General features: G+C 39.1%; 2 protein-coding genes across 9 annotated transcripts in view; one reads left to right on the top strand and one right to left on the bottom strand.

The window, feature by feature from the left end:
- Positions 1-9,402, top strand: part of slf1 (SMC5-SMC6 complex localization factor 1) — a 49,420-nt gene extending 40,018 nt beyond the window's left edge. Inside the window, exon 17 of one of the 2 annotated variants that reach the window (XM_082170010.1) lies at positions 6,781-9,402. In XM_082170010.1, coding sequence (XP_082026136.1) covers positions 6,781-7,286 — 506 coding nt within the window. In that variant the 3' untranslated portion in view covers positions 7,287-9,402. The remainder of the gene's footprint in view (positions 1-6,780) is intronic. The other variant, XM_082170009.1, reaches the window with a different exon arrangement.
- A 365-nt stretch (positions 9,403-9,767) lies between these two features.
- mctp1a (multiple C2 domains, transmembrane 1a) overlaps positions 9,768-13,998 on the bottom strand; it is a 201,090-nt gene continuing 196,859 nt past the window's right edge. For all 7 annotated transcript variants that reach the window (XM_082170002.1, XM_082170003.1, XM_082170004.1 and 4 more), the window contains one exon: positions 9,768-12,683. In XM_082170002.1, the coding sequence (XP_082026128.1) occupies positions 12,612-12,683 (72 nt within the window). In that variant the 3' untranslated portion in view covers positions 9,768-12,611. The remainder of the gene's footprint in view (positions 12,684-13,998) is intronic.

Below are 13,998 nucleotides of genomic sequence, written 5' to 3'. Positions count from 1 at the left end.
CATGCGAGCGTAAAAACTTTTTTTGTGATATATGGGAATTTTGCGAAATTGACGTGTTTCCATTGGGCGTATTTTCAATTTCAATTTGTGCAATTTGAAGGGTAATGGAAACGCAGCTATTGTCACAATAATAGATCAGTTTTTACTCAAACAGCCTTGATGAGTGAAACTGTAATCCATGTCACTAAACTTCTCCAGCATTGTCTCATGACTTTCTGAAGTTCTTAGAAGTGTTGTTGTCTCCAAAATGTTACCATACATCAATAATTTCTCAACTATATTTCCTACCCGTCGTCAATAGTATAGACAGTAACTCAGAGTAACAAAAGGGCCATGATTTCTTTTTGTTGTGGTATTAGAGTATAAAACACTTAAAGGCTTAGAGATCCTCGGCGTCGTCGCTCCAGCACTGTAATGACAAACGATGGCTCAATGTCTTTGTTAATAAGGCTGAGTTCAAACGCAGTTGTTCTCTTTTTCTTCCTCTCTGTGTACATTAATAGGAGTATTTCCCCCTCGCATTTTGCATTGAAGCCACATTAGATTAAAGCTCTGGCAAAGCTCTCGATTTAGTCATTACACAACTCCTCATGCTCTGTTTGTTTGTTTGTGCTAGTCACACCAAATACATTAATCAGCTTCTCTTCTCAGACTTCTCTCCCTCTATCCCTGTTTTTCTTTTATTCAGTCTCTCTCTCCCTCTGATTGTGAGTGCCTTTGAGCTTCCTCTGCATAATTTTTCTCCTATTAAAATGCATAATTAACTAAGTCACTTCCTCACACTGAGCTCACCAGGCTTTCAGCTGTGCCACTGTTAGGATCAATACCGAATGTTTGACTCTGAATTTGGTGTGTATGAGTTCCACCAAACTTGTAGCAAGCTTTTTTCTTTGCAAATGGCACAGATTCTTTGAAATATGTGTGAGAATACTTGCACAGTAATGACAACAGCCACAATCGTGACAGCAGGACATTTTGTCTGTCGAATTGGTTTCTATTTTTGCAGCATTGTAATCTCATTGGTGCCCAACTACGACTCTGGCTGTTCAAAATCATGCCGCGCCACTCACACTGTTTTCCAATAAACAATGACGATTTCGGACATACTGACTTCTCCCTAGATATTGTTTATTGTGCATTTTTCAGTAGCAGGTTTGTTTTTGTGGCTTGAATACATATGCTTCATATAGAGAAATAATTTAGATTGCGTTTTCTCTTTCTGTTTGTTCTTTTTTTTACCCCGAATACCTTCATTCAAACTCATTGACACCAGTTTGTTCATTCTTGAAGTGAACTTTTGCCTGGTGATTAGATTCACTGTTTTGGACTACTGCCTCGAACATGGGAATGCGAGTTTTTTTTATTTAACCCTTATTTAACCAGGGAAAGCCAGGGAGAACAGTACACAATGACGCAATCGGTGTGTGATAAGCCTATCTGAGATGTCCGCCACACTTCCCGTCTGCTGTGCAACTGGTTAACTCTTCGCCAAAGCCCTAGGAGACAATTAAGTGTTACTTTTTCCAACACATTTCCATAAATTCCACATGTCCAAGACTTTTGGGCAAAAAGTATTTATTGCTATGTGCAGGTAAACTCATGGCTATTATAAGAGAATCATTTATTTTTATTTTATTTGAATGGTATCCGCAAATAGTGATTGACTGTCGTAGAGCTGAAAGCAATACAATGAATCGGAATCAGATTTAATAATACATTTATTTAAATGTAAGCTGTGACTTTGATAATCTGGTTTATTTCTGATATTTTTGTTTTGGCTAGAAGTTCTGAATGGCCGGTGACTTAATGTATTAGCCAATTTGGCTGGTGAGTGAAAAAGTTTATTTCAAACCCTGTTGATAGCCTTTCAATCGGTACTTTCTTGGTAAAAGGTACCTCATCAAAAGGCTTATAACTGCCTTACTACTACTACTACTTACTACTAACTAGTTATAGGAACTAGCCACCATGGTGATCCCCAGAGAACTAAGTTTTCTCCTAGGGCCATTTTCCTGGTTACATTCGCACCGCCAGTAGGAACTCTGAAGTGACATAAGCCGGCCGACAGAACGTGATAACAGAGATGGAATGTAGGACGTTTAAGTTAAGCAATTAAAAGAGCAAGGAGGGCTAAGAGATGAAAACTCATACGATAACTTGCAGTGTTACAGTACATATCATTGAGGCTGAGAAAATAACAGTGCTGCAGACAAATACGACTTTAACATTAGCTTTCTGTATGTTTATGTCTTAGCGCTGTTTTCCATGTTCGTGGCTTTTTAAAAATGGTGGGTGCTGGCGTTTCGTATGGCGTGTATTCAACCAATCAGCATACACTTACGTCACTGGTAGTTCCTAGTTAGACCCTACTCTGAAGTAGGAGCTAATTAAGTTCCCCCTCAAAAGGCGTTCCTTTAACTAAAATCGTTCCCAGTTCCTGCGGTGAGAAAACGCCAAAAAGCGGATACTTCCGTCTATAGTTATAGGAATTATGAAAATGTTCCTCAAGAGCGAATGCCCCTAAAAGATACTAAGATGTATCATTTGGGTACTATGCACACTTTAGGTGCTAATGTGCACTCTGTAGGGGTAAATGAGGTACAAAGGTGTACCCTATGAAAGAGTACCAACCCAGGGGACAGCTTTTGTACCTTTTTTTTCTGAGGTGTTATGTGCCTCAAACACAACTCTTGAGTATTTTATACTAACATTAATATTAATACTAATATTGTTTTAATATTTAAATACTGTATAAAATCAAATTGTTAAAATGTTAAATAGAAATATATATCTTTGTATTTGATTTGTATTTTAACAAATAATGTCAATATTAATATTAATCTGGCACAATTTATGCAATCCATGGATCAGTTTTCATTGGACAAACCAAATTTGTATTAATGCAAACTTGATGCACCTTGACCCCCAGAAGTCAATCAGACCAGAACTGGTAATTTCATCTAGCTCTTGCCCTTTTTATATGCAATATGTATCTGACTGTGGTCCAGTGTGCCGTGTGAGGCTGAGGCTGAGACTAGACCGCTGAAACACTCAAATCTTTATGCAGCTCCATCTGTGTGCCATAAACCACACTGTGCTGCTCTGATAATCTAGGTGGGATGAATGGCACCTATCTTTATCAGTCTGGCATGGAGGCATCAAGGGTCGTCTGCGTTGTGTTTGTAATGCGAAGCAGGGAGGGGCCCGTGTCGCTCGAGTGTGATGCCAGGGAATCAGGTTACAAAAAGCTCCTGTTGTGCCCCCCATGCACAGTAATCTGTCCTAATCTGAGCCTGCCTGGCCTTTTGTCTTGGTCAATCTCTGTTAGTCAGTATAATGTGATTTCACACACACACAAACAGACTTCCGTTGGGTCGGTGTGCGTCTGCGGGTTCACAGCATGACAAAGAAGTGTATCGTGGGTTCATAGACTAAGGGCTTGTGTTGTCTAGATTAAATATGTGTGGATACAGAACGGATGGAATGGTTTTCGCTCTTGTTTCTGCCTCCCCTCCTCCACCTCTCTATTTCTAGTCTTCGTCTGCCCTCTAAAGGCTAAGGGGCGGCTTGCTTTGCTCCTGAATGATGTGTGGTTTACATGCACGTTAGCTGTAGCTCATCTGTGGCAGAGGAGCAAATATCTGCGAGGGATGAATCCCCCCGAATTGTTGTCGCCTGTGCGGGGGGCATAATTACCATCTCTGGCATTTAATACCCCCAGGTGTTTTATTTATCTGCCGAGCGGAGTACCTGACACATCACGCCAGTACCTGGACTCACTTCAATCGTTCGGTATGACGAATGTGCCAGTATCGTATCAAAACCCCCGGCTGACCACTCCGGCGGCTGCGGGTGCATCTACGTGGCTAAGCACTGACAGATGTGTGTTTCATGGGCCATTGTGAAGAAAGGGTTACGACTGATCGTGCCGTCCGGGGGGAGGGAGACCTATCCATATCTTGCATTCATCAGCAGTCGCTGGCGAGCGCACATTTGTGAGGGCGGTCGGGAAAGCAGGGCCCCGTCTCAGCCTTTGTCACATTCCAGGTTTCGGCCTGTCAGTATTTGACAGCTCTGCAGTGGGACCGCCATTGACAAAGCGGCCTACCCGATTCCAGTGATGGCGGACAGGCTATGGTAAGTGTGTATTTTGAATGAGAAAGATTCTCTGACAAACCCGACAGCGAGGATTCATTTTATTTATTTATTTTTATTTAAGGTGTTTTTTGGTATTCTGGGCTAGTAAAGAACATGGTATAATAGTACAATTGCAGCAAAATAGTTGCTTAAACACTCCCGTAATATTCGTATATACTTTATTAATGCTTTTAGTTGAATACCGATGCTATATTTTCATCATGTGCTTGCGGTGTGGTGTCATGGTACTTATAGTGTGAGATGAAGCACTTGAGCGTGACTTAGTGTGTGCGCCCATTTTGGTATGAATAAAAAGAGATGTTTGAAAGTCTAGTGTGTCATGAAGGACGCAAACATTCCCGTTCCCCTTACAAGGGAAAAAAACAAACCTTTTCAGAGCTTGGGTACCATTTAAGCATGCATAAAGCATGTCCTTCTCTCTGTCCAATTTTTAAGCAGTGGAACATCAAGCAGGGGGAAGCTGGAGGCAATCCAAGGCCTCTCCCTTCAACAAAGAATAGACGTTTGCAGCTTTATTGAATTGTCACTGTATTTGAAAGTCTTACTTTGTAAGCATTGAAATGAAAAAGGTGTTTTCTTCCTGTCAAATAACAATGTTTTCCCTAAAGCCAAAAACGTACATGTTGAATGCATCTGTCAATGATTCAGAGAGGTGCACTCTGACCTTAAACCAGTGAAGTTCTTGCCTGAGCTCTGGGCAAGATCTCATCCATGGAGGGGGGTCACGGTGATGACCTGTTCTGAAGAAATTTGTTGTTCTTCTCCTCGATGCTGTCTCATGGACTTACTCTCTTCTTCAGCTCCTTGACCTCAGCAGTTTTAAAAATCCACTTTTTTTTTCTTTTCTTTTTTTAACCAAAGTATACCAGGAGTTATTTGTCAGTATAAACAGATTTCCTTAACAAAATAAAGCTATATAAGGTATGGTGATGGTATCTGATCATATTTGATTATTTGTGCATTTTCGAAAATTAATTAGTTTAATTGAAACAGATTGACAATTATAATGTAAAAGAGAGAGGAAGGAGATTTTTATTCTGTTCTTTGGTATTACTGTAATATAAAACAGCATTTTTTTTTTCTTGCACTTGTGCACACAATGATCCTGTCTTTTGATAATAGGACTTTGTCTGAGTAGCAGCACCAAGCGGAAAGCACGGCAAAGCTTTTAAGAGTGGTGCAGAGTTGTCTGAGCTTTAGCAGAACGGCTGCCACATTAGCTCAGGGGTTTAAGAGTCAAGTATCATCAAGAGCAGTTTCCCATAGAAATAGGGAGAACTAAATGTAAACAGAGAGCCCACTTGACACGGCCGGCGTTTGCTAAGCCAAGAACGAGAGTGTATGGGCTTTGCATTCAGCCACACTAAAGCCACTTTAACTGTGGTCACAGAAGAGAGAAACAGTCATTTAACACGTACATGTATGGGCATCTACAAGCTCTGTTGTGAAAATCGAATGCATTATTCTGGGAATTATGTATTATTGTTAATTACATATTAAATGTATTATTGCAAAGAACTGAAGTTGAAGGAAATGAGTTTGTTGAAGTTTTTATATTGATTTGTGTTATACATTATTTACGGATCTGAAAATCATTAACTTTATCATTAATCATTAACTTCAACAATGTCGATGACTGGTTGAGGCCACGCTAACAGTAAAAAGTATCATGGATACCATGTTTTTTGGACAAGTACCATGGTATTCTTTGAAATCCCTTTGAGTACCATGTAGATACCATGGTACATGAATATAGTAATCATTCAGTACCATGGTACAATCCAACAGCATCAGTGTAGCGCCTCAGTACATTTTTAGTAAGAGCATGCTAATGCTAATCTCTTCAGAAGTGTTTACATTAAAGATAGGAAAAATAGCTAATTCTTATATGTAGAACTTTTGGATTTAAACCATTGACAATATTTTCTGTCTTAATTATGTATATTCTAAGATCCACTTTGAGATTTTAGCCTGTTAATTGTGTGTTAGCATAAGTTAGCTGTGATGCTAGCCTGTGGCTCAACGTTAGTCAAGTTTCCCTACCAAACTAATGGTGCTTGAAAGATATATCTTCCTCCTCCTCACAGAGCTGCTGTATATTTATCCAACTTTATTTGATTAAAAAAGCATGGTTTTAATTACTCAGGATGACTGACTGTGTGTTTAATAAACTAAAACAATTCAGCAGATTGGATTTTGACATTGAACAATAATGATGACTCAGTTTGCTGTTGACGTTGCCCATTGCTAAATGTGTTGATGTGACGTCATTCACCTAAACAGCGTAAATTTACCAAAGTGTAATGACCTCAACCAGCCCAACCCTGCTGAAAAACAACAGATTAAACCAGCCCAACATGTTTTCTGCTCTTAAATGGTTAACATGGTCTAGCGATAGGCTCCTAAGATGTTGTTTAAGCTAGTCAGCCAGCTGGTTCAAAATCCCCCTATAACCACCAAACCAAAAGCTTGACCCCGCTGCTCTAAAAAGAGCTGAAGAATGGCTTGCTGATCTTGTAAATAATTAGCAGCCTTGATCTTAACTGCGTCAGATCATGTCAAATGCTTGATGCTGTTGTAAACCTGTACAGTAAGCATTTTTTTTCCCTTGTTCCTTTCCAGGCTCTCCTCTTCTACATTTGCGTGACAATGAAGGTCAGACCCCTCTGGACCTGGTTTCTCTCGAGGCCCTACGTGAGGAGCTCCTTCGCTGTGCGGAAGAAGGTGACAAAGCTCTGGACGCTCCTTGCTCGCAGGTGCGGGATGTTCCCTTCATAGAGTCCTGCTCATGGGTGCTTAGCTGCCTGTTCCTCACCTACCTTCAAGACCGACACGTGCCTACCTACAAAACCCAACTTACACCTCTGGACCTTAGTCCCACTGTGTGCCGCACCCTGATTCGTCTCCGTCCGGGCACGCTAGCCTCCACCTGGGGAGATTCCTGTGCGGTGAGCCTGGCTGAGGACCTGAGGACTGTGTTGAATTTGGAGCAGTATGTGTCACAGGTGAGCCCCGCACTGAGACACTGTCATGGGGATCAAACCAGCCTGTTTGTGCAGCTGCTTGTAGACCTGCAGGCGGAGGGGGCGGCACTGATCACTGGACAATCTGATTTTGACTCGTTCTAAAAGATTCCCTATGGAGAAACAAGACGAAATGGGCATGTATCTGTAGACCTGTGGTAAAGCTGGTTAAAACGAATTGTGCTATTAAGTTTTTGAATGGATACAAATAATGAATATTAATTGAAAGTTTTCAATTAATATTAATTCTTATTTGTAACATTGTGCACTGTTTTGTCTTTGCTGTTTGGTTAATATATGCAAAACTGGGGAGTATTTAATTGTTTGTTCCAAAATATTTTTGTAAAACACTAGATTTTTTTTTTTTTACTGTAAACTAAAAGTTTAAATTAAAATAAACATGATTTGAAACTTGCAAATTACTAAAAGATTTAAATGTTTACAACCGGTCAGAAGTGTGGCCATACTTAGAGTATGCACTCTTTATTAGAACTATTCTCCACATTTTAGTCTTTAAAACTTTAAAATAGCACAAAATGGACACACAAATTATGTCGTGAACAAACACATTAAATCAGAACTGGCAATACTAATATTTGTATGTCTCGATTGCAGCTCAACACAATTTAGACATTCTATCAACCAACTTCATAAGATGCATCCTGGGATGCTTTTGACTCTTTCTCCACCAGCGATTTTTTTTTTTTTTTTTTTTTTTGCCAGCCACTTCCAACTTTTTTGATCATTTTCACAAAATGTTCATGGCCCCCAGAATATTTTGTTGTACTAATATCTGATTATGCAATATATCAAAAGCAAGAACAGAGCCTCGGCTTAAAAAAAAAAAAAGTTTTATTAAGTTTTATTCTAACTTAATGCATTTAAAAAAAAATAATTATCAAAGATTAAATGTGGCCGTTTCGTTAAAAAAATCTACCTTTTGAGCAAAAAGCTGAGAAAAATGTTGCATTTTTTACCAAAGACATCGAGTCCATCAACACCCCTAATGCTTGTACAGTCCTTTACCTCATGGGTTGACATTTCATTCAGTAACATTAGGCAGATTTATATGTGGTTTAATGTTGATGATCGCATTATTTTACATATGTATCTTATTTCTGCTTCTTTTTCGCATGTGCTTTGATCAGTAGATTCATTACTCTTTCAGAAGATGCATCATAGCCCCCCCTACCATATAACAGTGAAAATGCAGAAAGCCGGAAATTTCCGTCAATGGCAATCAATTTGAAGTTCACATATGAATGCTAGACACTTGGGTGTCTATCTGGTCCAACTCATTTACTTAAAAAAAAAACTTTTATAGAAATTCATATGAGATCATGAGAATTAACTTTTCACTTTAGCATATATCTTACAGTCCATTAGACAACTCCGCAATACACCTCATTGCCACTGTTCCAAATGAACAAACTCCAGCCTACTAGATGACATCTCCCAGTTCTCTGATCCAGGATGATGGAGGGAACACATATGTGTGCCATGTGGGGTTAACAATCAATCCCTTCCAAACAACCGATTCTAGTACAAAAGCAAGAAATCTACCAAAGACCTCCATGAGGAATGAGCCGTTTCCTGATCATGCCCTTTTCAACTACAATCCAAGCGAGTATCCGGAGGTGACCAGGGATCACGGCGGCCGGGTTTGGGATTAGAAATCAAGACTCTGCGGATGGTCTGAGTCTGACAGCCCAAGAGCGATGGAGGATGCCGAGGTTAATAAATAACAAGCTCAAGTGTTCTTGCTTTCAGCGTGGCCCTGATTATTAGCGTCTGGCAGCGCCGCTGTTTGTACTGGATCACGCCGTGTGATGCTACGGTGTCATATTGAATAACAGCAGGGATCAGACAGGGAAGAAACATCCAGACTAACAAATGATCAGGGGCCACAGAGGCTGAGAGCACAGGGGAGCCCCTTTTGGCCCCTGTGGAGGAACACACTGTTCTTCCATCACTCTGAGAGTGTGTGAAGAGCGCTTATATCGTGAGGTGTTCAGAAGGGAAACTTGGCTCATGGTGAAAGCCTTGAAATATAGCAGCACTGGTGAAGGTGTAAGAAATGAATGACTCTTGTGTTTGAGAGATGAAACAGCTTGTGCATACCTGTGTGTTTGTATATAAAAGACCCACAACTAAGAGCTGATCTAGAGAGGAGACCTTGTGCCTTCAGTATGCAAATACAATCACTTTTCAAAGTACTAAAAGGTGCTTTATATTAATTCAGATGCAAATCGCACATACAAAAAAACAAAAACTTTTTTTTTTTTCGTTAATTGAAATAAAGCTAAAATGTTTTAGCTTTATTTTGTGATAAAAAATAAAAAGCTAACTCAAGGTATGAATCAATACTGTAATAGTACACTAAAATAGCAATGTACACATCCTTGTTTACATGCTTGGAGAATATTTTTTTTATTGATGAAAGCAAGCAATAATTATATATATATATATATATATATATATATATATATATATATATATATATATATATATATATATATATATAAGAAACAAAACATCTTTAAAAGTAATATACATAAATTATTGTAATTATTCATTGTCCATTCATTGTAATTTTTCATTTTCAATATTGTCCATATTTGAGTTTCAATTTTGTCAATTCTGTCAACTGTTTCAGCCAGTCACAGGGAGCAGTATGACATCACAGGCAACAGGTTTTAAATCTCCACACAGACACACATTACAATTTCATAAACATTTGACCACATATATTCTTTTTTTTCTTTCTTTTTTTACAAGAATATTTACAAAAAAAATAAAAAAAGATTTATGCCAAATAAATAATTTTAAAAATCTGGTATAAATGAAAGTGCCTTTATTTTTTCAGTTAATGGAGGTTACATTCTACATAGCTCTCACTCTCTATATATATCTATATATCTATATATAGGCATGTTAGTATTTTCACACACACAAAAAAAATGGTTTTAAGCCAGTTATTTATATATTTAGCTGTAGTGTGTCAGTAGGAAATATCAGTTTACATTTCCAAACATTACTTTTCCATTAATTGTAATAATCCAGTGAGATTTGTGTGTGCACAAGGAGTCTGACAACAGCCGGTAAGATCCACAGGGAGATCTGATCTCACCATCCTGGAGATTACATGAAGAAACTGAAAAAAACGGAGACAGATTAAATCCAGAAGAACTGCAGTAACGTCTCCAAGATGCTTGAAGAAACCGACCTGAAAAACGATGTGTAAGTGCACCTAGGACAAAATCTGTTTTAAACGCAAAGGGTGTTCACACCAAATATTGATTTGATTTAGTTAAATAGATTTGATTTATCAATTAACTTATATTATGACATTATTTTTAAAAGCATCCTTACATTACAGCATTTTTACCTAAAACCTAGTGCCTAAAACTTCACAGCACTGTAGCTTTGCAGGTTTCTTCAAGCGTCTTGAAGACGTTGCCACAGTTCTTCTGGATTTAATCTGTTTCAGTTTTTTCAGATTCTTCATGTAATCACAGACAAACTCGAAGATGTTGCCAGACTCCTTCATACAAAAATCTCACTGGATTATTACAATTAATGAAAAAAGAAATGTTGGAAATCTAAAGTGATATTTCCTACTGACACACTATAGCAAAAGATATAAATAACGTAAAAAGCTTTTGTTTTGTTTGTGAAAATACTAACGTGCTTAAGACTTTTGCACAGTACTGTATATATATATATATATCATTTCCAAAAAAAGATCCACTTTGGTTTGCTTGCAAACACAGCATGTGCACTTTTACAAAACGAAAAGCTTTTGGGATGCAAAATCCATTCACAATAAACCCATTGATCAACTCCAATCAACACGTACAGTTCACAGAAACACATTCAGGCTTAGAAAACTATCCTTTCTGCAGTTCAGATCATCTGTGTTGTGTTTTTAGAGCGCGAGTCACTGAAGTACCGTCCGTGTCCTGCTCAGTGGGGATTGTGTTGTCTTTGTAATGGAATTCCCTCCAACAAATCAATGGTGTTTCCATATGATAGATGCGATATGGCAAATGAGAAGTCAGGAGGGAGGCAGAGGGATGAGGCTAGTGTCCTTTCTGATGTAGCCTGTGCTGTGATCTTTTCATCGCTCGCTACGCCGAGGTCCCTCAAGAGCACCCCGCGGACCCGTCCGTGACCTCCCTCGCAAGCGGATGGATGAAGGGGAGGAAATGACAGAGAGGAATGACAGGAGGAGCACCGAAAAAGCAGCCCGCGTCGTCCTCTTTCTCCACAGCGGCGTCAGTAAACCTCTGCCCTCCGGTACCCCCCGAGGCCCTAAAGCAGCCTGTCACACGCTATCGACTTCTTGTCAAGCAGCCAATCCACAGCAATGAAAACACACACAGACATTCGCCCTTCAAGTTCGGGATTTTTCGAAAGATTTCTTTTCCTCTGTAAAACAGGCGTGCACGCTCAGCCTTGAGAGTTGAAGATCAAAGTTTGAGTGGCTGCAGGAGGTCGGGCGGACGGAACGGGACGGGGTGGCTGCAGGTGCGGTGGCAGAGTTGACCGAGGAAGTTGCATTCAAATGAGAACGTGCCTCTCTCTCTCTCTCTCTCTCTCCACTCGGTCACCATTCTCTGGCCCAGACTGACATCTTTATTAGCGTAGTGGCACTGCGTTGCGTTATGGGAGCAAAGGAATAAAGCAAGGGTACGTAAACTCTCAATCCCCACTACGAGGACAAGGCTAACGCTGACACTGCCATGGCTACTATTGGTCAAAGAAGGTTTACAATAAACAATCCCAGCATGCATCATTCATACCATTAAAAGAACATCAAAACAAAGTAAAGATACCGCAAACCTCACTGGCATGACTTTCTTTTTTTTAGTTGTCTCCATGAGCACTTTAGTTACAGCCATAAATCGGACCATAACAGGCTCAGCTGTCGACTCTGATAACTGCTGCTCGACAGCTGAGGATAGCTTTAGATATGGCAGTTACTGCGGCGTGCAAATTGTAGGGTGCAAACTGCAACTTAACCAGCGTCGTTTTCCCTTCTGTAAAGGCGAGGTGTGTCGGCACAGGTGGGCGTATTATCAGCTGATCCTGCTATTTGTGGTTAGAACGGCTCCCTTTGCTGCCGTGAAAGGACACCTTGGCTTTTAGAGCTGTCTGGCCAGTGGCAAGAGCTGACAAATAACCCAGACTGTTTGACTCTAAAAGGGGTCAAGAGCTTTTGCCGCTCTTCTCGCCACAAAAAAATAAACCCAAAAAAGGACGGATGGTAATTAACAATGGTCCAGTTTTCACTCTGACTGCGCTCTTTAAGTCTCCACGCCGCAGCTAAAACAGAGAGAAAAAAAGTGAAAGACAGAAAGAGGCTGGTTGCCGGTCAGTCCTCTACTTTTCCTTGGCGTTGGGAGAGCGTCCGTGCGAGGAGACGAGCTATCCAAGGTTATTTTTCTTTCTTTTGTTTGGGCTGGGACTGGGGTCCACTTTCAGCTCTCGGTACTGCACCTGTTGAAACACACAAGCACACACACATGGACATGGTCAGGTGGGCGGATTGATAGCTGGGGATAGTGGTGAGGATGAGAAGCTTTAGTGATGTGGCGCTGGAGAGCAGAGCTGTGCTGTCACACAGAAGCCCACAAGTTAACCAGTTACTGGCATTCTACATCCTCACAGTCACATATGACTGAAATACACTGTATTGGTTATAATTTAGACAGATCACATGTTAGTGATGCTCCCAGAATTGCCCATTGCACAAGCTCAGAAAAGAATTAATCCTATATATAGGGATTTAGTAAGGGGTTAGTAAGATTTATTTTTTAATTTTTTTAAGAAATCAATACTTTTTTTCTGCAATGATGCATTAAATTGTGCAAAAGTGAGAACTTTTATAATGTTACAAAACATTTCCATATCAAATAAATGCTGTTCTTTTGAACTTTCTATTCATCAAAGAATCCTAAAAAAAATTTTATCACAGTTTACACAAAAGTATTAAGCAGCACAACTGTTTTCAACATTGATAATTTATCAAAGTTGAAAACAGTTTAGATGCTTAATATTAATAAGAAATGTTTCTTGAGCAGCAAATCAGCATATTAGAAGGATTTCTGAAGGATCATGTGACACTGAAGACTGGAGTAATGATTCTGAAAATTCAGCTTAATCAAGTTATTTTAAATTGCAATAATATTGTGCAATTTTACTGTTTTAATGAATTTTTCTTAAATAAATGCAGCCTTGGTGAAAATAAGGAACTTTTTTTCCAAAACATTAATATATGTTACCAACCCTAAACTTTTGAACAATATTGTGAATTGTAAGTCTAAAAGAGAGAAAGAAAAAAATCCTATAATTTTACACATGTTTACTATTTTGTGTATTTGCTATCATTGAATTATAATTATGGATATATTTGTGTGTACAGTAGTGCATTTCATTCAGTATTAAAAAGTTTAAAAATTGTTTTATTAAAAACTTTGATTTATAATTAATTTACTACTTAGCCCAAAATGTGGGTGCTATGTATATTTATGTATATTTCAGTATACAGATGTTGATTTCACATTGCTTGCATTGTATCATTTCAGAATAGAGCCTCCCATGCACTATTTGAATGACAAAGAGTTGCAACCTACAGTTGTAATCAAAATTATTCAACCCCCATTACAAAAGCAGGTTTATTGGCATAATTTGCAGACTTTCAGCTGTTTGCAATGAACAAATCAAACAAGAGTAATTAAAATAGCTCAACACAACAAATGTTTCAAGTGGTTTCCCCAAATTCAACTGAAAATGCAACTTTTAATGACTTCCG

Source organism: Leuciscus leuciscus, assembly GCF_965113295.1.
Source record: "Leuciscus leuciscus genome assembly, chromosome: 5".
Taxonomy (NCBI): Eukaryota; Metazoa; Chordata; class Actinopteri; order Cypriniformes; family Leuciscidae; genus Leuciscus; species Leuciscus leuciscus.
This window is presented reverse-complemented; position numbering and strand designations above follow the sequence as displayed.